Source organism: Lathamus discolor, chromosome 6, assembly GCF_037157495.1.
Source record: "Lathamus discolor isolate bLatDis1 chromosome 6, bLatDis1.hap1, whole genome shotgun sequence".
Lineage (NCBI taxonomy): Eukaryota > Metazoa > Chordata > Aves > Psittaciformes > Psittacidae > Lathamus > Lathamus discolor.
In genome coordinates, this window is record NC_088889.1 from 80,908,793 (window position 1) to 80,933,778 (window position 24,986).

Sequence of the window (24,986 nt, forward strand, 5' to 3'; positions counted from 1 at the left end):
CTTCCTGGGATTTTGGGGAGGGCTGGTTGATTGTTCTACCTGTGACTGGAAAGCTCAGGCCTGGGGTATGCTGCCAAAGAAAGCAACGATAAATGCTCTGGTTCTGCTCTGGAGCTGCTCCCAGTATGAACCCACCCCAGGCAATCTCCTAAAGACTCAGATTCCTCTAGGCAAGTGTTGTGGCTCTAGAGGTGGTCAGTGCTTCAGACAACTGTGAAACACCCTCAGCTCACAGCTGAGAGGCTGTCAGACTGTAAGTAGAAACCAGTTTATAACTAGCACACTGATCATTGTCCCTGTGCTTTCCAAGCCCACTGCAGAGTTGAGGAACTGTAAATTTTATTCCAGTGAACATCTGCATGGGATGCTGTTCCACCTGGAACAACACAGCTCTTTATTTTATTAGCAGGTTTCTACATTCGCAGTGGACTGTGGAAACCCAGCCTTTCTACTCGCTCCAGCATGTGCTTGCAGGCAGCCAACACTAATTAGCACCAAAACAGCAGCATGCACCAGAACACTTCTTCATAGGTGGGCTAGAGAAGACTCTGCATGCCGTGGTAGTGGTGTGGACTGCTCTCCAAGGGGAAGACAGGAAGCTCAGTCTGGAAACTAATCTGGTATTTCTTGGTTTCTTATTCTTGGCAGGTAGGATACCTGCAAGATAGTACCTCAGGAAGCCAGCAAACACAGACTCCTGATGCTACGTTCCAGGCAGCAAGCCCAGAATGGCTTTCTTGTCGATGCTAAAATTACGAATCAAGAATGGGGAAATTAAATAAGGCTACAACCCTCCTGGCTGCACCATTCTCTGAAGACAGTGAACACAAAAGAACACTCTCTCCTACTGAGGCGGCCTGCCAGACTGGACTACACAGATGTGACAAGGGTCTTAAGCATGGGCGGGAGGATATGCTACCAATGCAATGGTTTGCTCTACTTGGTTACACTCTGTGCTCATATAAAGCACAAATCTCTCCCACTGGCAGTTCAACTCTTCAGCAGTACTTCACTTGCTCAGGAAAACTATCATGGAATCAAAATAAATCTGAAAACAAAATGATCATACTGGTTTTACTGGTAGCAACTGAGTTTCAGCAACAGTATCAGTTTCTGTATTTCTGCTAAAGGCCTCTGGCTTAACAGACTCAGAAAATTATAAAATAAGACTTTTTTTTTTTCCTGCCCATACCTTTTTTTTAAATACCCCCAAGGAATACCTAGAATCTCTGGGATGCTCAGGTTTAATACTGATTCCCACCTCAGAGAACTGTCTCCTTCAAAAAGTATTTTAATTCTGTAAGCACAATATGAAAGCATGTTCTCAGGGCATCCAAATATACCCAGCACCAAAAGCTCCAGCTCTCATGGCATGATTATTTGTTATCAAACCAAAGGTAAGTTGCACCAGATAAAATGGATGACCTTGGTAAGAAAATTAGTTAATTTGGTTTTATATGCACTTCAATTGAAAACTGATTAGACATCCATTGGGGATTACATATCCACTGGTGCATCTGGGGCAAGGTGTGATCCACAGAATGCTACTAGCTTGATAAACACATTATCTGTGGCTTAGTAGCCTGTATTCTTCGCTTAGTCACCACAGAGAACACACTGATTTTCAAGCTAGTTCCTCTGATATGTGTTCACACAATTGAGTATTTTCTATACCAAACCTTTTAAAAACTCGTATTAGCAGCAAAAAAATGCTCATTTTCCATGGACCTCACAGCATTCCACATGATCTATCAGGCTTTTAGGCCAGATGGCAAAATGTAGTGCAAATCAGCCAGTCCTCACAAGAATTCTCTCTCCCATTGCAAAGCAGTGCATGGAGAGGAAGGTGATGGAGGAGGAAGAGCTCCATTCAGAACCACACAGAGTAGGTGTGTGAGCCTGGAGGAAGCACTGGGAAGCTCTGTCTCTCCTGGGCTGCAACCAATGCTCTTGGACAGCCTGGGCATTAAAGCAAAGTCCTGCTTAGCAATGTGCAGCTGTATCCCTAGTTCCTACCCCCAAATAGTGCAGCAACATAACACTTTAACCTGATTCTCTTTATATAAACTATGCATAGTTTGGCCATTCTAAATCACCTCTCTCATCGGGTAGGACAAGTACTGGAAAATCCACATGCCTGCTTGTGGGCATCAATGAAGTAACACCCACGTGTGCTGATCCGACCTGTGCCTATGATGATTCCTGGGTAGCTGTGAACCTTAAGCACCTCTTTGTTTCTATGGAAACAAGTGGGAAATACTCCATACTTCTCTGAATTGCACAAATGCAACAGCTTCTTTTTTACAGTGATAAACAATTACAAAATAGCAGGGAAAAAAAAAGAGTTATCCTTACCTTTTTACAGCTGCTCGTCAGAAGGCTCTTCTCTTTGGATGGGGGCACGAAGCCGCTATGTGGAATATCACTGGAAGTAATTTCTTTTCCTCAAAGAAGAAAATACACATCACAAATCACATACAACTTCTCTGTGAAACAGAGTGATGTAAGGACTCCTAACAGGATCCCTGCCACGACAGCTCCCTAGAGAGCTGTTGTAACCTGACTGACTGAGTTGAAGGCTCATCCTTTCCCTTTTGCCTTTGCTGGAGGGTTTGGCTCAGGGCTATGACAGGCTGTGAGTACCTGAGTACCATTCAGCCATGAGCTGCACCAACCTACTGCAGATCTGTGTGTGCCATAATCATCCAGGTGGAGGAACCAGAGTACAACGTGTTTTCCAGCTTTCACATCTCAGTTTCCCTTCATTGGGAAAAAACTACAACACAGAGCAGGATGAGACATGCCACAGTTTCATCCCAGCAGATAGGCAGAATGTATCTTGGATCCACATTTCAACCTAGAAAACTGCTGTGGGCTCTAGTGCTCAGAGGCAGACACTGATAACAGTTTTCCACAGCCTGAGCTCTGTGGTATTCTACACAATGCATAGAACAGAGTGCAGAGCAACAACAAGAATTCATGACTTCTGAAATGGGCTCTGGTGGGTCCAGGGAGACCTTACAGCTGCTTCCGGTGCCTGAAAGTGCCAACAAGAAAGCTGGAGAGGGACTTTTTACAAGGGCTGTACCAACAGGACAAAGGGGAATGGCTTTAAACAGAGGGGAGATTTAGATTAGATATAAGGAAGAAGTTCTTTCCTGTGAGGGGTTGCGAGGTGCTGCCACAGGTTACCCAGAGAAGCTTTGGCTGCCTTATCCATGGAAGTGGTCAAGGCCAGGTTGGATGAGGTTTGGAGCAACTTGGTCTAATGGAAGGTGTCCCTGTCTATGACAGGAGGTTGGAACTGGATGAGCTTTAAGGTCCCTTCCAACTCAAACCAGTCTGTGATTCCATGATTCTGGTGAAAACCCAGGCCATTTTAAGGGATAACATTGACTTTGAAACGCACAGTTGTGTGCCACATGCAACTGTGACTGGGGACATCAGAGAGCTACCCATAGAGAAATTCTAGGCGTTGTATTTTTTCAACCCTGTAGAGGTACAGATAAACTTCAGGTTTGTGTAATTGATGTACCAACAAAAAACCATCCCTCTTGCACATCTCTCTCATACAATTGCCTCAGGACCTGACAAGACAGTGCACATAACGGTGCCCAAAAAGCAAGGATGAGGATTTTGTCCCAGCTGTTGAACATGTCCAAGCTCCATCCTGGTGGAAAGTATTTTGATATCTTTAAGGGAATTTTAAAATAAAGCTTAGTATCTGCTGTCCAGGAGTTCTTTCAAATGCTGGGACTTAGGAATAATTTCAGAAATGTCAGCTTGATTGTGTCTAAGGCTTACTGCAGAAAAATGTCGCCCCCACAATATCACCTCTTGGATCAACATCAACGTCCTGTGGGTGCTGTCATGGCTCTCCTAACTTAGTATGGTGTTAAGTCTGGCTCTGTGTAGCTGAGGGACCAGGGACAAGGCTGGCAAAGCTGCCAGAACTTACCTGGTTGCTCTGCTTCCTGTACGTGGCCAGCATCAAGGTTCCACTGAGTAAGCGTAAGTCCTTCTGTGGCCAAGTCAACGAGGTCCTGCAGGATTTGCCCATCCTTCTGGCTGAGAGATAAAAACTGCACATCTCCTTCAGAGCCTGACCTGAATTCATAAGAAGTTTGGCCTCCAGCCTCTGTGCAAGTGGGCTCCTGAGAACTGAGTTCAGGCTGAATTTGCTGGGATACTTTTGGCTGATCAGATCCCACTGATGGCAGAAGGGTCTTAGGCTTATGATTCTGATCAAAAGAGAAAGGAAAAAAAGATGCCATTACATTAGGTCTCATTTTATGTATCTGCATTTGCAGAGCTTAGAGTACAAACTCTACTTCATGCTTTTGAAACATCTAATAAAGGATTACAGAGCATTCTCCAGGTACAGGGGCTTCTGAGGCACAAACCCTCTGCCGTTTTATGAAGGACTCTCCAGAGATAAGACAGCTCTGAAAAGAAGAAAAGAAACTACAACAGAAAATGCAGAAAAGGTGGTTTTCTCCAGGAGCATGTCTGTGCAGGCAGTTGCCAAGCAGGGCTAGAAAAGATGGTGGAAATGCTTCCACTCCAACACCTAAATATTTCATTATAGCTGGAGAGCTGGCAACAGTCACAGCTGAAGCTCTCCAGGTGCTTCTGTTCTGAGTTCTGAAATGGTTTTGCAGTTACATGTAACTAAATCAAAACTTCACCTGATATTTTCCAGGTTTGGTCTCTGTTTCCCAATAAAAATAGTTTTGTTTGTTTATTTCTAGGTAAAAATGGTTTAGCCATTTCTCTGAGTGGAAAGAATCAAGAGGGAAAACACACTCTTGCCATGATCCTAAAGGCTTGCTTTCTTTTTATTTTTAAACTTCTCTGGCAGTTTTTGGCTTGAACAAAAGGCTTTGACTAGGGCAGAAGTATTAAATAAAGCCCCTATATATGCACAGTTGTTTTTGAACAGAAGCACCAAATAATTCTTCAAGGAAATAATGAGGGAAGAAAGAGAAGAGATATCCTTCTTGGAAAGCAAGTATGTGATAAGATCAGAGACTAAAAGAGCTTTGTCTATTTTTGTAGGCACTTCTAACAAAAATACAGAGCACTGAAAGAGGAGGGTGATCTAGGTGAGAACGAACAAAACAGTGGAACTGAGAACTGGATCAAAGCTCATATGCACCAAGAGCAGTGGGATGCACAAAGAAACATTACGTGCAAATGTTCCATTTTACAACCCTAGGAGCTCCCACCTTCTTCTCTGTACAACACCAATACCAGTCTTCAGTTTAAACTTTTCACCCAGATTACTGCTGAGTGCTGCACACCAATAAAGCTCACACTAGAATTTATCTGAGAAAAGTGCCAAGAAGGAAAACAAGGATCAGGCTGCTGTAAACATTGAGAAACTAGTGGCAAAATGTGCAGGATGAGATCCCTTTACTCAGTACTCTCCATTACCATCAGTTCTATTTTCTGAAAACTCAGAGAATAACACGGTAACCTCAGCTTCAGTCGCCTCTCCAAAACAGAAATCAAAGTTCAGGATCATAAAACCTTACTGTGCAAGACCAGGGGACAACAAGGCACAAGCACTGAGTATGCAGAGGCAAGGGATCACACATCACTTATAAGGTGGGCTGATGCCAATCTTATCAAGTTTAACCATGCCAAGTGCAAGGTCCTACACCTGGGTCAGAGCAATCCCAGGCACAGCTAAAGGTTGGGCAGAGAAGAGATTCAGAGCAGCCCTGTGGAGGACCTGGGGGTGTTGGTCGATGAGAAAATGAACATGAGCCGGCTTCAGTGTGCACTCACAGCCCAGAAAGCCAACCGTATCCTGGGCTGCATCAAAAGCAGCGTGACCAGCAGGTCAAAGGAGGTGATCCTGCCCCTCTATTCTGCTCTTGTAAGACCCAATTTGTAGTATTGTGTGCAGTTCTGGTGTCTTCAACATAAAAAGAGCATGGAACTGTTGGAATGAGTCCAGAGGAGGGCCCTGAGGATGATCAGGGGACTGGAGCACCTCCCATATGAAGACAGGCTGAGAAAGTTGGGGCTGTTTAGTCTGAAGAGAAGGCTGCGTGGAGACCTCATAGCAGCCTTACAGTATCTGAAGGGGGCCTATAGGGATGCTGGGGATGGACTCTTCATTAGGGACTGTAGTGATAGGAACAAGGGGTAATGGGGTAAAACTTAAAACAGGGGAAGTTTAGATTGGATATAAGGAAGAAGTTCTTTACTGTAAGGGTGGTGAGGCACTGGAATGGGCTGCCCAAGGAAGCTGTGAATGCTCCATTCCTGGCGGTGTTCAAGGCCAGGTTGGACAGAGGCTTGGGTGATACGGTTTAGTGTGAGGTGTCCCTGTCCATGGCAGGGGGGGTGGAACTCAATGATCTTAAGGTCCTTTCCAACCCGAACTATTCTATGATTCTATGTTTAAATACCAAATGAGGAAACAGAAGGGTTAGAGGGCAAGTGAACTAGGGCACACAAACATCAGAACAAAGACAAAAGAGTATCCCACCTGCACAGGTTTCCAAGGTACAATTGGAGGGGTTAATGCAGCAGTGTAGAATGATTCAGGGTCATAATGTCCTGTCAGAGCACTGATATTCCATAAAAAGCACTCCTTGGCTTCAGACAATGGCAAAAGCCAGGTTGCTTTCCCAGACTCGTTCTCCAAAATCCTACTAGTGGGAAGCTGAGGCGTGGGAGGGAATTCCACCTCTTCTGCAAGCAGCATCGCCACTCGCTCTTGGATCCTTTTGTGGACCTTCTCCGGGTCCTGAAGTAGTAATGGTGGAGGTGCTGTTGGGCCTCTTTTACGCCGTTTTTTCTCTTTAAAAAGAAAAGGAAGAAGAACCCAAATAAATAAACTGCTGAACACAGAAAACAGAGGAGCTCAGCATGCAGCTCCTTTAAGCACTGTAGTCAGTGATGACCAAAAGACAGCTAGAAGCTGCATTCAGCTCTTTGTATTACTGCAGGTAATCTGAAGCCTTACATCATCCTTGTAGAAGAAATAACTCCAGAAAAGACTGACTCCTGTTCACACTGCTCTGCTGCCACTGTTCACACTGCTGGGAGCTGTCGAATCTCTACAAAATCTGGTCATTATGGAAAACAACTGATAGTGATGCAGTCTACCTCCCAGCCTCACGGCACAGTGCCTGTATGCCAGCACTTTGCAATAAAGGGAGAGAAACCCACCAACAAATCCATGAAGGACTCTGTTCTTCCGTACTGATGATGTCAAACCACAGCTCACACAAACAATGAGCAGCCTTTGTTCAGAAATCCTGTGTCTTACTACCTTTGCCTTGCTAATGCCCATCCCCAAATCCAGCTGGGAGTACTTATTGGCAGGAAGAGACCTGAGCAGGGTCATGAAAAGTGAAGTCTCTCCTTCATATGCAGCACTTGGCACTCTCCACTAGCAATTGTCTTCCTTTTTACACCTTTCTGCACACTGAAGCAGCAAAGCACATGCCAATACATGTAGTGTACACATATGCCCATTATGGAAAGAAAACAAGAGATAAGGCTGAAATAGCTGCATTAATCCAGGTTGTAGCAGGATGAATAGGAAAAAATCTACTGCAGAAGAAATAACAACAATCTTTTAATGTTATTTCTTTTCACTTTCATGGTTTACAAAAACAAACTGTTTATCTTAAAAATATTTCATAGATTCAAACCAAACAAACTGAAAAAAAAAAAGCATTATATTCCTAAGGGATTTCACTAAAACCCATGGAAATCTTGCAGCCTTTCTTGACTGCGTGTGGATACTGCATATTGTTGACGCTCTGACAGCTTAAATAAAACAGAAACAGGGCTGTCACCCCTCCTATGCCCCATAGATATAGCAAGGGCAGGCTGGGTTACGTTCCTCCTCCACTAACACAGCCTTTAACGCTAACTCACTTTAACACATACCTGATCCTGGCTTCCATTTGATAGGCAAAGCAGCCACTGGTTTCACATTTATCACTGATTTTGCTTGTTCCTGCTTTTCTTGCTCCAACAGAGAGCGTGACATTGCCATAGCAACCAGAAAATCTTCATCCTTAGTCTCCATTTTGGCCCTCTTATGCGTGTTCTTCGAGGCCTCTTTGGAGGAGCCTTTTCGCTTTGACCTGCTTGGTTGATTGCTGAAATACAGGAATGCAGCAGGAAACCCAAGTTAACGTGGCTGGATCCAAGACAAGAAATACTGAGCACTGCAGACCAGCTGCTCTACTTGATCAGAGAGACTCCCATATCAAGGATAATGAAAAACTATTCAGTACCTTCTTCCCTAGAGTGAGCAAAGGATTTCTTCTCATCCATGGAACTTAAAAGCAATCTAGAGAAAGTCTTATTCTGAACAGATAAGCACAAGCTCACAGCACTGAAACAAGCATCATCTATCTTTTACCTTGAATGTTTTTTTTTGTACCAAAGGAGAAAAACCAAGTTGAAGCAGGGTAAAACCAAGATCACCAGAAAATGCTTTCCCACTCTTCTGCTTCCACTGGAAATGGCCTTTCCTCAGCACAAAGGGACTTAAGAGCCCTTCTACAAATTCAGCCAGGCACCACTTGCCGTGCTCTTGGATTTGATTCTGATCAAATCCAAGAGAGCAGATGCAGCTCTGTACTGAGCACATCTCAAAACATCACGTCTGTTTCTCTTCGGCTTGGGGTGTAAAGCACATATATCCAATATAGCCACAAGCCAAATAGCTGAGGCATTGGCATGACAGATACTCAGGAGACTGCATGCTTGCACTGTGTGGTTTGCTTAAGCTCAAACACACCATTCAGCTTTACTGCAATAACCTCCTCACAGAGAACAATTCTGACAAACCAGTCTAAGATCATTTACTCCCCATGTTGCTCCTGCCTGCTGACTTTTACAGTCACCCACCACCTGGCTACTTCTAACGGAAAGCAAGATGATTTCTCCAACTACCTAACACATTCTCCTTATGTGGTACTGGGTCATGACTCTACTTGACCTTCTCTGAACTTGGAGCCCACCCAGTGTGGAAGTCTGCCTTGCTTCTACCATTCATCCTGAGGAGCACAGGTTCAGTGTTTCTAAGGCCAAAGAAAGTAACCAGCATCTTTTATTTTTACTAGTTTACCTGGGACACTGAAGAGATGCCTCACCAAGGGTGGAAACCTGCAACTGCACTGCCTGAACCAGCATCTTAGGGGACACATCCATCTCAACAGCACAGCGTTTCAGGTGACTGACTCGGCTCTGTGGGGTTTGGAACTGCTTCCCACAGATGGGACATTCAGGGACCAGTGGTTTGCTGGAGGATGACATCTGTGCTTCTTCCATTTCATCCAGACACCTGTGAGAGGATGGTAAAACTTACCTCTGAAGACTTCAAAAAAATGTCCACACTAAGATTTAAACCATATTAAAGGAAGCACAATCATCTCCAATATTTGTAACAGTTAGAAATATCCCTTGAAGAAACAAGAATTACATGCCCACCACTGTGATGAATATAACATGTAACAGTTATATAGATATTATTGCCTCAGAGCCATATTAGAAACATGGTGCTCAAAGCAAGTGCAGATAATAACCCTCTAACTTCATCATGTGTCCATCACCTAATCCCTCTCTCTGCATTCATGTTAACATTCCAGCTAACTTACAAACCACTGTTAAAAAAAGAATCACCTATCAGAGAAATCAGTCTTCCTCACCCAAAACAGGATTTCTTGTCCTTCTCACTACTTCTGTAGGCATGACCACATGCAGTGTCAAAAGCACAAATGTTTTCAAGTAGGATATCTCACTTGACAGTGTTTTATGTTACACAAAAGGGAGCAGTTGAAATTAACACTCAGGAGTGCAGGATGATGGACTTCTAAGAATTTCTGGTAGGCCAAAACTATGTCTCCAAAGACATGTAGGGTGTGAACTCCTGGATCTGCAGTGCCTATTACAAAATTCACTCCCTGATTAGGTAATAACACACACCACCTACACACACGGGGCTGTGTTAAGAGACCGTTCATCTGATGTACCAGGACTGGTGACTACTGGTTCACCAGTGCATCTATCCACCTACAGCTTTACCTCTTGTGATAAAGCCTGCTATCAGAAAATCCACTGCTAATATAACTTTATAATCTCGTACCTGCTTAACAGTTCAGAAAGCAGACTTAATTTCCAAAAGGCACTTCTGACACACTGTCACTGTTTTACAACCTCTGTCCTCTCAAGCAGCAGTAAATATCTGAAGACACAAGCAGCAATAACACCTCTAAAGCTGCAGGTGCGGACAATCCTAATGAATGTGAGTCACTTAATAATGTGATGTAGGATTGGACAAATTAAATCCCTCTTGCTTCTGGAGGAGCTCAAATTAAGAAATTACAATCATTCAAATGTGCCATTTCTGATACTCTCTCGACAGAGGAGCACAGACTTTTAATTTACAGAGAGCTATCTGTACATAATATATTAACAGTTCTTGATATTTACCGCTAAGGAAACTGTTAAATTAGGGCACTAATGTCAATTTACTCATTTTTCTAAATAGCATCACCCTTCCCCCAGCAAACACAGTGACAGACTAGCTGTCCTTATAAAATTAACAAAATAAAGCAAACGTTACTTTGTTGGCCGAAATCAGGAGATCTCCAAATCTGCAGCAGTGGGTCCTCATTAATTTTGATTCACAATTGCAGCTCCTCTGCCACACTACCAATGAAAGCAGCACTGGCCTGACAACACACATGCAGAAGCCCTGGAGGGCAAAACAATCAGCCTCTGCTTTGAGATCAAAATGACTTGTTAATTCAAGCCATAAAGGTCAATGCCACTCTGCAGATTCCCCTGCTACCATGTTCTTTAATGGCTAAACTGAGTGAGCAGTCTGTGAGGCTAAGGGGGAGAGCACGTGGAAAGGACACATCATGCTGGTCTTTCACCTGTTAACATGCTGCTCTCGTCGCTTTGTGTTCATGGCTGAGAGATCCTTCTGGCAGATCTGACAAAAAAACAAGCCTGCATCTTCCAGGCTTGCCAGGGCTTCCTCTTTGGTTTCCTGCTGAAGAGCCAAAGCCAGAGCACCATCATGTTCCATGGAGGGAAGATGGTGGATATCTGGCAAAGAAAAGAGAGACTATCTCAGACAGAAAAATGAGAATCTTGTATGAAAGGCAAGGAGCTGTTGTACTTCTTTATTAGTTTATTAAACTAATGTTCATTACTAGTTTATTATACTAGACACATAAAAATTAATTAAAATTTTTCTCTTGCATCTTCACACATGACCTCTCATAAGGACATGTACAAAATGTCCTCTTTGAATGCTACAAGACTGCATTACCCAAAGGGCAGGAGGCGGCAACTCGTTCACAGAACATCACAGGTCAGAGCCAAGTGAAGGGCAAGTTTTGGCTAAAGTTTCTGGGGACAACATGGCATCTTATACATTACATATTAAAATACAGCAGATTGTCCACACAGAATCAACAGGGCCTTGACTTATAAAGAATGAAACAAGAGAAAATGGCTGTGAATTCAGTTCATCTGCATAGAACGCATTACCTTACAGACTGCTTGGAGATCTACCAAAGATGGGGGCTACCTAAGTCATATTTACCTAGCAGCTGCCTAATGCTGTCCTAAGGGAAGGATGACAAAGTTCATTGATCCTGCTAGAATTTCAACCTGTTTCCAAGAAGACAATTATCCCTCTGGAATCTAAAATGAGGTCAATTCAGCCTCAGATAAGAGCTGGGAGAAAAGTCTGTACAGTCCTTTAACAATAGAGAAAGCAAGATTTCTCAGCAGTCTGGAGTGATTTATTCAGTGCTGCACACTGAGCCATTAGGCTGGCTGGGAACAAAGCCCAGGAATCCGGACTGCTTCTCATGCAACCATGCTCACCAGCCCACAGCACTCTTCCTGCATGTACCAGAGCTAACAGGAGAAACATACCATCCTCTGGTGGGTTCTGCTCCTTGCTTTCATCAGGGAAATCTCCATTGGCTATAAACTTTGGCAAACCGTTGTCTGTGCTGTGTTTTAGCTGCTCAGGTGCCACTCTCTTGAACTGCTGCATTCTCTCCACTACCAACTCTGCTACCCGCATCTTCGACCCTGCAAGTGGTGGTACCTTTGAGGTGGGTGAAGAGCAGGTCCCTGGCTGTGTAGCAGGACAGAAGGATAACGTAGTCTGGGAACAGCCACGCAGAGTATTTACTATAGGGAGGGAAAGCACCAGAGCTTTACCAGTCAATCTTGAATACAAAGCCAAGCTGCCCAGAGAGCTGCTAGAAAGCTTTCCTCAACAGCAGCCTAAGCCAGGCTGTTTTGCAACAACCATTCTTAAAGGAAGAAGTGAACAATTCGTTTTGCTGCTACATGAGTTTATACTTGATAACCACAGTAACAGTACCAGGCTTCTGTGCTACAGTGGAGTTTAGATATTGCTACATCCCTTTTAGAGGAAGGCCCAGAAATCCCATGTGCTGGGCTACATCACAAGCAGTGTGATCAGCAAGTCAAGGGAGGTGATTCACCTCCTCTACTCCACTCTCATGACACCTAACCTCAAGTACTGTGTTCAGCTCTGGGGCTCCCAGCGTAAGAATGTAAACCTGTTGGAGCAAGTCCAGAGGACTTATGTAGACAGAAACACAAGAACCAAGCCTGCTTCGATCAGTGCTGCTGTATGTTCCCTCCAGGTGTGCTCCTGAAGACCTCCCTGAACTACAGTCTTTTCCCTCCCAGCCTATTTTCCATCTGAACAGTTTTGGTTCACTCACCTGAGAGAGTCCTCTGGCTACACTCATTGGTTACTGGACTTGGCTGGCTGGCAGAGAGAGGGTTTCTCTTTCCATCCCCTTGTACAGCCTCACCACCGTTACAGGCCACAGCATTGCCATCTTCTTTGTGAACCAATGTTTGTTCCTTTGGTCCGAAATCTTCAGGCAAGTATGTCTCCTTCACAGCTGGTAAGCGATGATGGTTTTGGGTCTTAGCAGCAGCTTTGCTTCCTCTTAATTTGCTTCTTGCTGCAGTGCTCTTTGACCTGTTCTGAGCCCTTTTTGTTGCCTCAGGATCCCCAGCTTTTTTCTTCCCTCTACCCAAAATATTTGCCCACAGCTCTTTAAAATCACTGTCCTGTTCATCCATTGGCCTGCAGGGTCCAGAAACACTGTGGCCTAACGACACTGTGAGGACTGGAAGGCAGGAGGAGATACCAGAATCAGTTCATCATCTGTGACCTGCTATCTTCACCAACTCCCCTCCACCACCTCAGAAATGCCCATTCTCCAGACTTCAATGAGGTCAATAGAGTGGGCACTTCAGTTCTGTTCCGACAGCTCATTCTTCCACAGTTAATTCACAGCCATTTAGTAGAGCACATTCACCATGGACCCCACCTGCTTTCACAAGTTAAGCACCCCAGTTTGTGCAGAGCATGCGCAGAAGCTTCATGATGTGCTACAGTGCTTCAGAGAGACACTTAAGCCCTTAAATAAAGAAATAAAGAAGGTGGTTACGTAGGATGGTATATGCAGATTCAGTGTGGGACAGGCTGGTGTAGAACTTTGAAGGAGGAAAGGATTTGTATAAAATAGTATGATTAGAAAAAGCACGTACTGACCCCAAACACCATCCCTATAATTGTACTACAGACATGCACAAGCTACATGAGGAAAGAAGAGAAAGCTTTCAAAACAGGTATCTGATACGGGATAGACTTTTGTCCTGGGGCTCAGGATTTGAGACTGTCCCTTTTTTATATGCATTCATACTTACATTTATATAACACAAGACCAGCAAACGGAGCAGGGAGAAAAAAAAAAAGTCCTTCATATCAAGCAGCTATTCTAGAATGTAAAATTCTGCTTTGCGGCACTACAGCTTTTAAAAGGAGAGCCCGACCTCATTTCGAGAATCAAATAAAGGCACTTTCTGGCATTCCAAAAGGGTTTCTGGGACAAGTCTGAGAACAATTCTATCAAACATGTTCATCCTTTCTCTCCTCTTACCTCCATGCCTGCTTACCTTCAGGATTAGCTCTCCTGCCAACTAATAATGAACTTGTCCCCCAAGTACTCAATAAACCATGGCACTGACCATGTTTCACAAACTGCTGTCAAATACACAAGGTAAACAGACTAAACAAATGGTATTTTTAAATGAGTTTCTTAACCTTTTCAGCTACAGTAAGAACAGCAGGACTAGCTAGGGGTTACTTGGAACAGCACTGGGTACAATGTCCAGATAGAAATGCCATCAACCCCTAGGCAACATTAAAACTAGATCTCTATTCTTAGACATTTTGATTGTCCTCTTCTTCCTAGTCCTAAGTTCACTCTGGTTCTGGCTATTTTAACAGAGGTTTTATATTGCTCCCAAAACCTATTTCTTTCAAGCCTAAACCAGAGTGTTTCACTTGGAATGGCAGCAGCTGTGGTTCAGTTTCTCCAGTAAAACTCTGGGCACAGAAAGTCTCAAAAAGCAGGAAAAACACATGCAAGATTGTTTTCTCAAATGGCTTGGCTGCAGACATGCAAGGCTGAGGAATGCTGGTTATACACTTTCATGGGTCAGCCTTTCCTATAAGTAATTACAGATGTTAATGGATTTATTTATTTTAAACTCAAACTCCCAAACCAGCAGAGGATTTTGCTGTGAATCTTGGAGTCATTTCCTGTTAGAGAGAAACTGAAGTTTTATGTAGCCAGTTCATAAATTTAATTTTCCTGGACAGAATCTTGGTGTAGTTATCACTGTAAATTTACCATTTTTTTCTAAGTAGGAGACAGCATGTACAGAAAAACAGAATCTTACATCCTTCATGGCTTTAAATACCTCTCACAGATGCATTTGTACTGGCGTATTATTTATGGTGAGTTTCTGATATTAAACTTTAAAACAGATCACCGCTTTTGCGTTTGCAATCAATGTTCAGTGCCCCAGGTAGACCAAGTCAGAAACACAAATGATGCAAAACTAACTAAAGATGTATCTGTCTTATTCCTCCCTGTCCAGACTTGTATTTACAGGCTCCTGCTCTGCTCAGCAGTGTTTCTGATGCTGCTGCTACTGGTGTACCTAACAGCCAGCCTTGGCATCAGTTTGTAGAGCATGAAAAGTAAAGGCTTGAAAAGTAGCTTCTTTCAGTAGAGTATTCGATTCATTTTGGAAGATTTTAGGACTCAACAAATCACAAAGCTGGTCAAATAAAATAAACAGCACCACTTACCTATCAACTTAGACGTCAAATCTATAGCCCAGCTGTGCCTTAAATGTGGATCAGTGAAATGGTACAAAGCAGGACCAATAAGAATGAAAGATGGAACCTGGAAATGGAATGAAAAGGCTAGGTTTAGATTATTCTGTACTGACTGCTCTTTTTTGCTCAAGTTCCAAGTTGCAGGGGGAAGGATACAGCTCTAATGGTGATAAATTTTGCCACTTCCATTGACCCATGTACCTGAACTATGCGAGTTCAGACACATCGCTCACGATCTGCTCAGCCTAGTGAGCATCACTGCAGTCACTGCAGAGAAAGCCCAGAACCCTTCAGAAGGCAGAACATGTCAGACAGACTAGACAGGGTTCCTCAGGACTTTGTCTGAGCCCACAGCTGACTCCCAATTTGAGCAGGACGCTAGACTAGAGACCTCCTGAGTCACTTTCAGCCTGAGTTATCCTATCATCCTACAAACAGCCCATCCTTGCTTTTTCCACTGGGACTAATTTTGTTTCCTGGTAACTTTCTTTAAACCAGAACCACAGCAGATAATTCCTACAGAAATCCATCAATGTTACTATCGTAACACCCTCAGCTTTTTGATCCTGCCACGTTAGGGCTCACAGGGCTCACTCTACTGTGAGTTAGGGCTCACTCTACTGAATTGAGTTCTCTGGTTTAGCTGAAAAAATTCCAGGGGGAAGTATGGAGAAAGTATCCCTTTTCATCAGTCCTGTTTGCTTCCTTTGTACTTCACTGACTGTCTTCTGTTGGGGTAAGGAGGACAAAAGTTCTAAACCTCTTTAGACCACTCAGTATCTTATTAAATTGTATGTATTACATCGTCCAGTGTCTGTGTTCTGAAAGAGTTCCAGTCTTTTCTCAGGAGAAACCTTCCTGGCTCCTAACCATCTCCAGCAGTATTTCCCGAATCCACTTCACTCTCCATTGCTTTATCTGAGACACATTGACTGGTACTGCAGACAGCAGGCTGCTGATACTGCTGCTGAAGGAGTTTTGTATTGTTCGCATTCCTTCCTCATCGAGGCTCTGCAGATCCTAACATCTTACTTGCTTTGTTTTGAAAGCATCTGCTTGCTGAGCAGTTTTTACTTGAACAAAGACACCCAGGGCTCTTTCAGTGTCTGGTATCATTAAGGTGTTCCATATGATTTATCTGTTTTCTCACCTCCATGCTCTGCTTTACACTCCTCCACACTAAGTTCATGATCCATGATGCATGTTACCTGCAGATTGGAGCCTGCTGGAACCACCTCTGATCTCAACAGAGCTGAAAGAGCTGCGACACTGCCCAGTGCGACCACCAGGCATGTGCTGAGGTGCATTCAGAATGAACCCTTGCATGCTCTTTGCTAATTTTCAGCCAGTTTCCTCTCTCAGACCATTTACGATTCACAATACCATTTACCATTCTTTATATCTTTCCATTTTTCAAAGGATTTCTGAGCATGCTACATGAATTTATTCTTTATTTCCTACTTTGTGGACAAATTCAAAGCACTTCATTAGACTACGGCAAGACAGTCTACTGGAGAAACAAGGCTATCATATTGACAAGATGCTGTCAGGTTAAAAATACATGCAGACAGATACCTGTCTTTTGGTAACAAAGCCAAACAACTTTATGATCATTTCAATTGGTTTAATAGGTACATATAAAAGACTTACTGCCTTGTGATTACTCAGTTCAATTGCAGAATCCTTCTTAAAACAAAACAAACCCCAAACAGCAAAACCCAAACAGGTAAAACATCTGCTACCCTGCCACCTTTCCGAGCAGATTCTCTTTTAACAATGGAAAGCATATTTCTTTCAACAGTCCACAACTTGACTCTCTTCTGAGCTCCCAAATATACACCATCTGGGCCTGTTCACTTGCTGTTTTAAACTACTTGCTCCAGGAACAATTCTCCTGCCACTTGAGCTTCCAAGAATATGTCATCATTATGGCTAGAATGCTGTTGATCAATGCTAGGTAGGCCTCAACAATTTGTACCCAGCAGATATCTTTTCTCCTCTTGACCCCCTCAGTGATGCCTCAGTACATACCATCCTCAATTACTCATCTCTAAGGAAAGCCTGACTCTATACCTTCAAACAAGGAAAATGCCATGCTACCTTGGGAGCAATTTCCTGGGTTTCACAAGAAATGCCAGGACAAGTGGGATTATTTAACACTAGAAAGCAAGGCAAAAAGTAACCTTTGTTTTCATAAATACCATTTCCTTGTGGTGAAAGGACAAATTATTCCATCCTGCAGATAAATCCTCTCCCCCCATCTCCTGGCTGGTGACATAGCCCAGCAGGCAGCTGCATTCCTGACTGGCTGTAGGAAGACCCAGTGCTGAGTCTGCAGCACCTGTCTCCCCCAGGCACGAAACACGGAGCAAGGCCATGTTTGTGTGCTAGGCAGTGGGTTGCTGCAGAAAGGGTGGCACCTTTCTCATCTGGAGCACCTTTCTCCTGCTTCCTCCACCAGCAAGAACAACATAGGAGTGGTCTTGACAGTCTAGTAAGGCTGGCTAGAATGTAATGGGAAGTCAAAGAATGGGATCAAAGTGACTGATATCACCTCAGTCTTCAGAAATCTGCCAGAATTCAGAATTCAGAAACTGCCATGGCCTGCATGAACCTAGGCTGCTAATACCAGTGGTGACAGGGACATGATGACGGGATGCACGCTGCTGCGCTGGCACTGATAGTATTAATGCCCTCCTCTTCTCTTGTTGTGAAAGCTGTGGCCTACAGATTTCAAGGTTGGTAACAAAACTTTCAATCAAGCCAGTCCAAATACTGCAAAGGGAAAGAATTTCTGCAGTGTTTGTTCTGGAAACCACACCAGAAGGCAATCCCTAGGGATACTTCCAGACCAAAACCTGTAACAAAAAATCTCCCTGCAGGTTCCTGACGGAGAAGAACTTACATGTCAATAGTATAACTTCTGAAAACGCACATTATCCTCCATACTTTTAGAGACTCCTCACTACAGCCTGTTCTCTTCAGCTCCTGCACTAAACAACACTTTTATTGCCGACACTACTCTGCAAAGACACAGCACCAGACCTGTACACAGTAGGGTCTCTGTGTTCAAAGAAGTGCAAATAAATGTACACTGAGGACAGCAGTGCTTGTTCTGTGAGGACAGAGCAAATGTAAGTATGGAAAAGTAATTCAAAGTAATTCAAAGTCAGTCCTCGTGTCCTGGTCCCTGTCGGCCTTCCTGTGCCAGAAAAGGATGACAAAACCAGACACAGAAAATAGGAAATGACAAATTAACTCAAGTCTGTATAAGCAAGGAAATGATAGCTGGAAAATCATTATCAGATTCTAAGGAGCAATCTTAGCATTGACCAGTATCAATGTCTACCTGACACTATACCCACTTCCATTACCTGATATCCCATCAGAGTACCATGCTCCCATTTGTTTTCCAGACTATTTTCCTCCTGCTAGTACCTTGTACATATGGCAAAGCATTTCATAGCCAGTAAAAAATCTATCATATTCCAGGTATGAATTTTAAATCACTACTTACATGACAAAATGTCCCTTTTGAACACTGTAGAGACCAATCTTACTTCATAAAGCACTCCACTGAAAGAGAAAAATCTCTACTTTCTACCTCCTCTGGAAAGATAAAGGGGAAGTGGATATAAAAATAAAAACTAACGGTTGCTCAGGTGCAAATGCTCATGGTTTGTATGCAAACACAGTAGTAGCATACAGCTCAGAAATATATGCAGCTGGTGTTTCAAAAATTATTTGATTTGACTGAACACAACAAGAAATTACTAATTTAAACAGAAAAATACACTTGAGAGTTAAGGACTGAATAAAAACATTTCAAAAGAGGACAATAAGAGAGCAATGCTTCTTAAAACCTAACTTGGTTTTCAGAAAAAGAAATCAGACTAATAATAAAAACAAATATATAAAATAACAGCATGCTCAGGGAATGGGATAGCACTGAATATAAGCAATGGATTTTATTAACACAAGCAGGAGGTAAAATTACCTAAGATTATTTATCTGGACAGAAAAGTTAAAGACTTTCCAAAAGATCTTTTGGTGCGCATCAAAACCAAAAAGAAAAACCTGCCAAGGCCACTAGATCATTATAAAACAAAGTGTAGAACCGTTAATACTGAGAATACAAATATTCTTACAATATCCACCCCACAGTGTGCCTATTCTAAGTGATCCAAAGCATACTGAAAAGCAGCTATTGAAGGTGTTTCCGTAAACACATCATTTGCAAGTAGAAGTCACTGTGATTTTTCAAAAAGGACAATTAGGGAAGTAAACACCCATATTTCAGACTGAGATCAACACCAGACTGTGAAAGAAATGGCTTATATGGGAACTGATGAGTAAGGATGGATGGAAAAATTAATACTAATCAACACAGCTTTATGAAACCTAAGATCTCCCACGTTAAGCTAATAAGTTTTTAATGAGACCTCTATGTGTTAACACAGGTGTAATCTTTTTGTAAACCATTAAAGAAGTATCAAAGGACAAAATGATTAATTAAAAGCATACAAAATCAATACAACACATTTAGAATTATTAAAATGTAGCTAGGTAAGTTTCAAATTGCAACTGCAAACAGCACTTGATACATTGAGAGCATTATGTTTCTAGCAGCATCCCACAGGGATTAACTCTGCCTATCTTGTTTTTCTATTATTTAGACTTACAAAATGAGTTGGAAGAGACATACACCAGCACTGATCAACCTGTCTGGTCATGCAGAGGAGGGAACTATTGAAGTTGATGACAGAGAGGCAGACTGATGGCAAGCCACTTGGTAAACCACTGCAAATCTCAGTATAAAGTCCTGCATTTGGGACAAGGTGATACTTACAGGATAGGTAAATCTACCCTGGAAAACAACAACTACAAAGGCGTTTGGAGTCTGGACAGATGTTGAAACACTGGCAGGCCCCTGTGGGAGTCTGTAGCCATATTGACACAAAAGGTTCTATACTTCTTGTAGTGGGTACACCTGAACACTATGGGTATACTGTTACAGTGCATCTAAGGCATGATTCCTTCCAAGGAGGAAGCACTGCCCACAGCACACAGAGCCAGTGGCACATGGCTTAGGAACACCGCTGGTTCAGGCTGCCTTTTCAGTCGCCAGTATACAACCTCACCCAGCCATCATTCTTTCACACTGACCACAACATGACCTTGTCTCAGGTGTCTACCATCACTTTCATACGGATAATTCTGACCATGGCAAAATATTCTATCATTGTGCGGATCAAGAATGGAGTAATAAGTGTTATGGATGTTTGCAGCAAGAAAATCAACTGAGTAATTAATAAAGAAGTGAATATAAAGAGAAGTAAGAACACTTCAATGTTATAGATCCAAGCCATCTCCTTCCAAGAAGACAATGTTATTCTAAAGGGCACATTCACTGCGTATCAGTTCTACTGATACTATTTTTTTCCCAAAAAGTGTATTGTCTGATTTGTGATTATCATCACAAACACAAATGTAAGGTGAAATTTAACACAGCATCTTGATTTCCCCACATTCTCTAAAATAGAAAGATGCTTGCATGTGAAAGGTGACCAAACTCATGGATTTCTAAAGGTAAACTAATAACATACCTTTCACACTAATGTTTCATTAATTTATAACAATTAATAACTTGTTGTCAGCTAAAATTACACACAAGAGCTACAATAAAATACCCAACATGCTATTTTGTGCACATGCTGCTTCATGATATTTCCATGCTGTCACATCTATTCTCCATACTCGAGCACCCATCATAAATACACTTTGTTCAACTATTCTGAAAATACATTTGTACATTCCTTCCTACTAAAACATCTTCTTTTATTACCTTAGTTCCTTCACCTTCTCAATATCCAAATATATTGTTACCTAGAGACTGATTTGAGTGTTCTGGAAACTCTGGTACCAACCAATGACCTCAGGGATGTGCAGATGTGTGTCATCCATGGACTGCTATGATACCAGCAGGAGGTCAGCTCTTGGACAATGATGTCAATCTCCTTGTGTTCAATTTTCTGAGAAAACCCTGGGCAAAAGCCTGGCCTACAACTGAGAACCCCGAAGCACAGTTTGAGTTTCACAAGCATACAACAGTGTGTCAAACATCCTGTCTAAATTGCTGTTTTCTACCATTTGACAGGTTCTTTTTCTGCAGAAAAAGGTGTAACAAAAACTGACCCAGTGGGAAAAGCAAATGCTCAAAAGAACTTGAGGTCCATTTTCTTCCAAATATAAAGGCCATGGTAAATTTTTTTCCTGTTTCTGCCTCTGACGCATGTGCATAATGTAAAGCAACAAAATGACTTCTGCCTCTTCTGAAAACTATTTTAATCCAAACATCAAAAACAAAGGGGAAAGCAGGGAGATGAAGAACAGGATTCTAGGCAGATATGAAAGCCAACCACCCAAGGGTCTCTTTTTCTCATCAAAACAGGGACTTTACCTAGGCGGTGATTTTTTGAGAGTTTATACAGAAACCAACAGACTGAGCACCAGTCAACATTTCTGCCTTTGGGCTCTACTAGAATCAAACTATTCAGTACAAATAACATATGTTCTTGCCCAGCAAATGTGTAATTTTGGTTTTATTTTAAACCAGCATGGTTAAAAGAAGCACCTGTGTATCTGCAGGACCAGGGATGAAGTGTTGACAGTAAACCAGCCTGCACCACCTGTTTCCCCTCAAGGCAGAGGATTCTCCACACACTGATCCTCAGCCCTCAAGCCTGGAAGAGAATGACAAAATTCCATGTTGCTTCATGAAGCAGCTGACAGACTCCTCATAGCATCACAGAGTGGTCAGGGTTGCAAGGGGTCCTCAGAATGGTTTTCCTTTGTCACACTACTGGAAATAAGTTTGCTTCAAGACTGGACCATAGAATCATATAATCATAGAATGGTTTAGGTTGGAAGGGACCTTAAGCTCATCCAGTTCCAACCTCCTGCCATGGGCAGGGACATCTTCCACTAGAGCAGGTTGCTCCAAAGCCCATCCAGCCTGGCCTTGAACACTGCCAGGAATGGGGCAGCCATAGCTTCTTTGGGCAACCTTCCCAGCAGTCAATGCTTACTACACTCTGACACCATCGCAATCACCCCTTCCATTGAAGAACTTTGCCTCTGTCACTAAGATTTTGCTTTTGATGCCATGCTAAAATCAATGCTGCGCTCCACCCTGCCGAGAAGCCACACCGGAGCAATGAGCCACCCATTCAAACCCAACCGGAGCCCCCCCTAAACGCGCTGTTAGCGCCCCGAGGCTTCTGCTGCCGGCGGTACCTGACGGGCCCCTGTGGGCTTACTTCGGGGCTGACCTCGAGCTGCACACCGGCAGTGCATATGCCTGTGCAGCCACGACACCCGCCCCGCACGGGGAAGCGACTCCTGCCCCTCAGAGAGAGTCGCCGGCCCGACGGCTCAACACAACCAACTCGACACCGGCAGGTGGCGTGGCGTGGCGTGGCGCGGCGCCGCGCTGTTGGCGCCAGCGTCATGACGTCACGCCACCCACCCGTAGCTCACCCGCACCACTGAGAAGACTGCCGCGCCCGCCCACCGCCGCCGCCACGTCCCGCCGCCACAGACCTCTCCGCCGCAGACCTCTCCGCCGCGGCACGAGCTCCCGCAGCTCCTCGCGCCCCGCCGCCACGGCGGGGAGCCCCGGTGCTGAGCCGCAGCGCATGCGCGGGGCGCCAACCGCCGTTCCCGTCCCGTAATGGGCGCGGTGCGCATGCGCGAGGTTCTTGTCGGGGGCCCGCCGGCAGCGCTAGCGCATGCGCACAAGCGAGGACCGCACCCTCCCCGCGCAGGCGCACGGACTTCCCGCCTCCGGTTGCCACAGTGATGATCCCGCTTCTGCCGGTGTTTGTTGGCGTTGCTCCTCGGCGGGACAGGGTGGATACTCTTCCTGTTGGGGGGAACTGGATGCCCCCAGCTCTCAGAAGGGCCGGAGCCTCCCCTCGGGCAGGCAGCGGCACTGGGCTGTGCCTCCTGAGGCGGACGCTGCCTGAGGCTGGCGGTCGGCGGCCACCGGGGGCGGCCGTGCTCCAGGGTAGCGGCGGCAGGCCCGGCCACTCCCGCCCGTCAGGGCCCCGGCAGAGCCTGAGGGTCAGAAAGTGCTGAGGCGTTTGGTGAGGGCCCCGGCTCTGCTGCAACCGGGTCTGGGAAAAGTCCGAAAGAGGAAAGCACAGCAGAGCACTTCCTGTTAATGTGTTAAAGAAGTGTGAGCTCTTGAAATACTCGTATGTAGCAAAATGTGTAAATAGGAAGAGAAACACCACCTGTATGACTATAGTCATGGGCTCACAGGATGGTTTGGGTTGGAAGGGACCTTAAAAACTCATCTAGTTCCAGTCCCCCCCATACTATCACTGCATGTCCGTGTAAGCAGTACCTAAGTTTCTCGTAGCTCCAACTGGTCCATGTCCTTATGCTGGGGGCCCCAGAGCTGGATGTGGGACTGCAGGGGAGGTGTCACAAGTGTGAAGTAGAGGGGGAGAACCCCTCTCTCGACCTGCAGCTCATGCGTCTTTAAAGTCATTCATTTCCACATCTAAAAGCTGAGGTCCATGTCTGCAGGATGTGGAGCTGCAGCGAGACCATGATAATTGTAATGCACTGCTGCTCATACAGATATTAATGGAACTGTTGAAATTCCAAGGCAAGCAGTTATATGGCTCAAGCTTTTGCCAAGCTTACCTGTTGACAGAGTGTTGCCTTTTTATTTTGTACGTCTTACTATGTGGGATTTAACAGGAAGATGGATGCCATTTTTTTTCCACTACATTCCATTCAGGCTTAGAGACCTCATTCTGAGTAGTAACTGACTCAGGATCAGCAATCATTTAATCCAAGTTAATAGCTAATTGCGGCCAAAGGTCTGCAGGTATAAACCTCAGATACAGTGGGAGGAGGTGGGAATTCAGACACTGGATTTGCGTTTTGAACATGTTTTGTGTTAAAATCAGGATTTCTTAGCGCTTGGTATGGACACAGCAAGAACCGAAATCAGTCCTGGAGAATACTTGTTAACAGGCCAAGAGGCAGAGGGAAGAAGTCCAGCGGCTCACACAACACACCCAGGCTGACGTTCCTCTACTAATTGTGAGCAATATGATGGGTCCTTTACATATAACATTTATTTTTCTGTAATTATATCTTGATCTGTAATTTGGCATCACCAAATTAAAGGGACATTCCCATTGTACTGCCTGTTTGAAAAGCTTATAGAAAAAAATTAACTACAACTTTTGCAATGGAACAAGCTCCTGCAGCACCAAGTGTTTTCACTTCCAGGAGACCAATTTAGTTTTTAACCCATGCTAAATTCAAACAGTTTTAGCTGAAAACCTTTGAATTTTAAGCATAGAATTGGTTATTTTGGCAGAACTGATGGGTCTGTTTTCTGCAGCTAATTGTCTCCAGGAGATGCAATGGACCCATGTCAGTATGAGAACCAAAAACTGATATGAAGAAATCCTTTGGTTTTTGTCTTTCAACACTTCTGCTAGTTTATTCAATTTTTTTCTGAAATTGCTACACTTATGGGAATTAGAAGCACTCTGAAGAAAACTCTGCAAGAAGCTGCAAGCGCACATTGCACAAATGTACTGAAAAATACTCCAGTCAGATGTACTGAGGCACCATGTCGGTTCCACGAGAACAACTATACCAAATGGTAATTAGAGCAGCCCTGCAGAGAAAGACTTGGTAGTGTTGA

At 43.9% G+C, this 24,986-nt stretch overlaps 1 protein-coding gene across 8 annotated transcripts in view; it reads right to left on the reverse strand.

The window, feature by feature from the left end:
• Positions 1–22,974, reverse strand: part of SLX4 (SLX4 structure-specific endonuclease subunit) — a 31,983-nt gene extending 9,009 nt beyond the window's left edge. Inside the window, exons 1-11 of one of the 8 annotated variants that reach the window (XM_065684081.1) lie at positions 22,853–22,974; positions 21,885–21,993; positions 15,221–15,317; positions 12,768–13,478; positions 11,938–12,201; positions 10,923–11,097; positions 9,110–9,325; positions 7,918–8,132; positions 6,503–6,816; positions 3,959–4,241; positions 2,356–2,444 (exon numbers count right to left, since the gene is read on the reverse strand). In XM_065684081.1, the coding sequence (XP_065540153.1) occupies positions 2,356–2,444; positions 3,959–4,241; positions 6,503–6,816; positions 7,918–8,132; positions 9,110–9,325; positions 10,923–11,097; positions 11,938–12,201; positions 12,768–13,137 (1,926 nt within the window). In that variant the 5' untranslated portion in view covers positions 13,138–13,478; positions 15,221–15,317; positions 21,885–21,993; positions 22,853–22,974. Of the gene's footprint in view, positions 1–2,355; positions 2,445–3,958; positions 4,242–6,502; positions 6,817–7,917; positions 8,133–9,109; positions 9,326–10,922; positions 11,098–11,937; positions 12,202–12,767; positions 13,479–15,220; positions 15,318–21,884; positions 21,994–22,546; positions 22,685–22,789 lie in introns of those variants that run through there. The other 7 variants (XM_065684079.1, XM_065684084.1, XM_065684078.1 and 4 more) reach the window with 7 other exon arrangements.
• Between the last annotated feature and the right edge of the window lie 2,012 nt (positions 22,975–24,986).